This window comes from Crocuta crocuta, unplaced genomic scaffold (genome assembly GCF_008692635.1).
Source record: "Crocuta crocuta isolate KB4526 unplaced genomic scaffold, BGI_CrCroc_1.0 scaffold1015, whole genome shotgun sequence".
Lineage (NCBI taxonomy): Eukaryota > Metazoa > Chordata > Mammalia > Carnivora > Hyaenidae > Crocuta > Crocuta crocuta.
Genome location: NW_027532631.1, coordinates 109,232 through 110,161, shown reverse-complemented (window position 1 = coordinate 110,161; position 930 = coordinate 109,232). Strand labels below are relative to the sequence as shown.

The 930-nt window shown below is 58.2% G+C and overlaps 1 protein-coding gene across 1 annotated transcript in view; it reads left to right on the top strand.

The window, feature by feature from the left end:
* Positions 1-673, top strand: part of MPP1 (MAGUK p55 scaffold protein 1) — a 16,205-nt gene extending 15,532 nt beyond the window's left edge. The window contains exon 11 of the mRNA XM_077780653.1: positions 34-673. Coding sequence (XP_077636779.1) covers positions 34-210 — 177 coding nt within the window. The 3' untranslated portion in view covers positions 211-673. The remainder of the gene's footprint in view (positions 1-33) is intronic.
* The last annotated feature ends 257 nt before the right edge of the window (positions 674-930 follow it).

Below are 930 nucleotides of genomic sequence, written 5' to 3'. Positions count from 1 at the left end.
GCCCGCTTCATCGTGGCTCTCTCTCCTTTGCAGACGGAGGCCCTGCAGCAGCTGCAGAAGGACTCGGAGGCCATCCGCAGCCAGTACGCGCACTACTTTGACCTCTCGCTGGTCAACAATGGCGTCGATGAAACCCTGAAGAGATTGCAAGAAGCCTTTGAGCAAGCGTGCAGTTCCCCACAGTGGGTGCCCGTCTCCTGGGTGTACTGAGCCCACACGCCCTTCTCCAGCGCCGTGAACTCCGTTCTCCTTGCTTTCAAACGGGGACGCTCCCCGAGCTTTGTCAGCTTCCTGCACTCCGCTCCTATCCGACTTTTGCCAGTGGGCGTCGGGCTGGCACAGGGCCCCGGCGGGGCTCTGACCTTCCTGCTAGATGGAGCCCCCGCCAGCAGGGCCTCAGAAGGCTCTCGAAGCCTGAGGCCGCAAGTACTGTCAAAACACGACTGCCGATCAAAGACGGTGCACACAGAGAGGAAAAGCAACAGACCTGGTTCTTAAAAGCCCGTGCACCTTCTCACCTTTAAGTACCCCGGGCTCAATTTCACTGGTCTTGGAAGCATTCATAACCTCGGCCTTGACTTTCTAAAATGCCAAAATGAACCAGCTGTGCAATAGGAGGTCTGCTCTAGGGAACCCTCAAAAGCAATAAAAATGTTGTCGTGTTAAAATGCCAGNGGGGAGCCCGCCCCGCCGGCCCCGAGCTCCCAAGGGCAGCCTCACCCCGGCTGCCTCTGCTGGGTCCCTAAGTCTCCCCTCGGGCACGGCACCATCTGGAGTCCAGGGGTCAAAATAACCCAACCTCTCATGAGCGGTGTGCGTGCACTGGGCTGGGCACGACCCGGTGCTTACTCGTGTACCAGACACATGCCCATACACGCATGCACACACGTGCGCATCTAAAAAAACACCTGGGGAACAAAGGTGTGAACG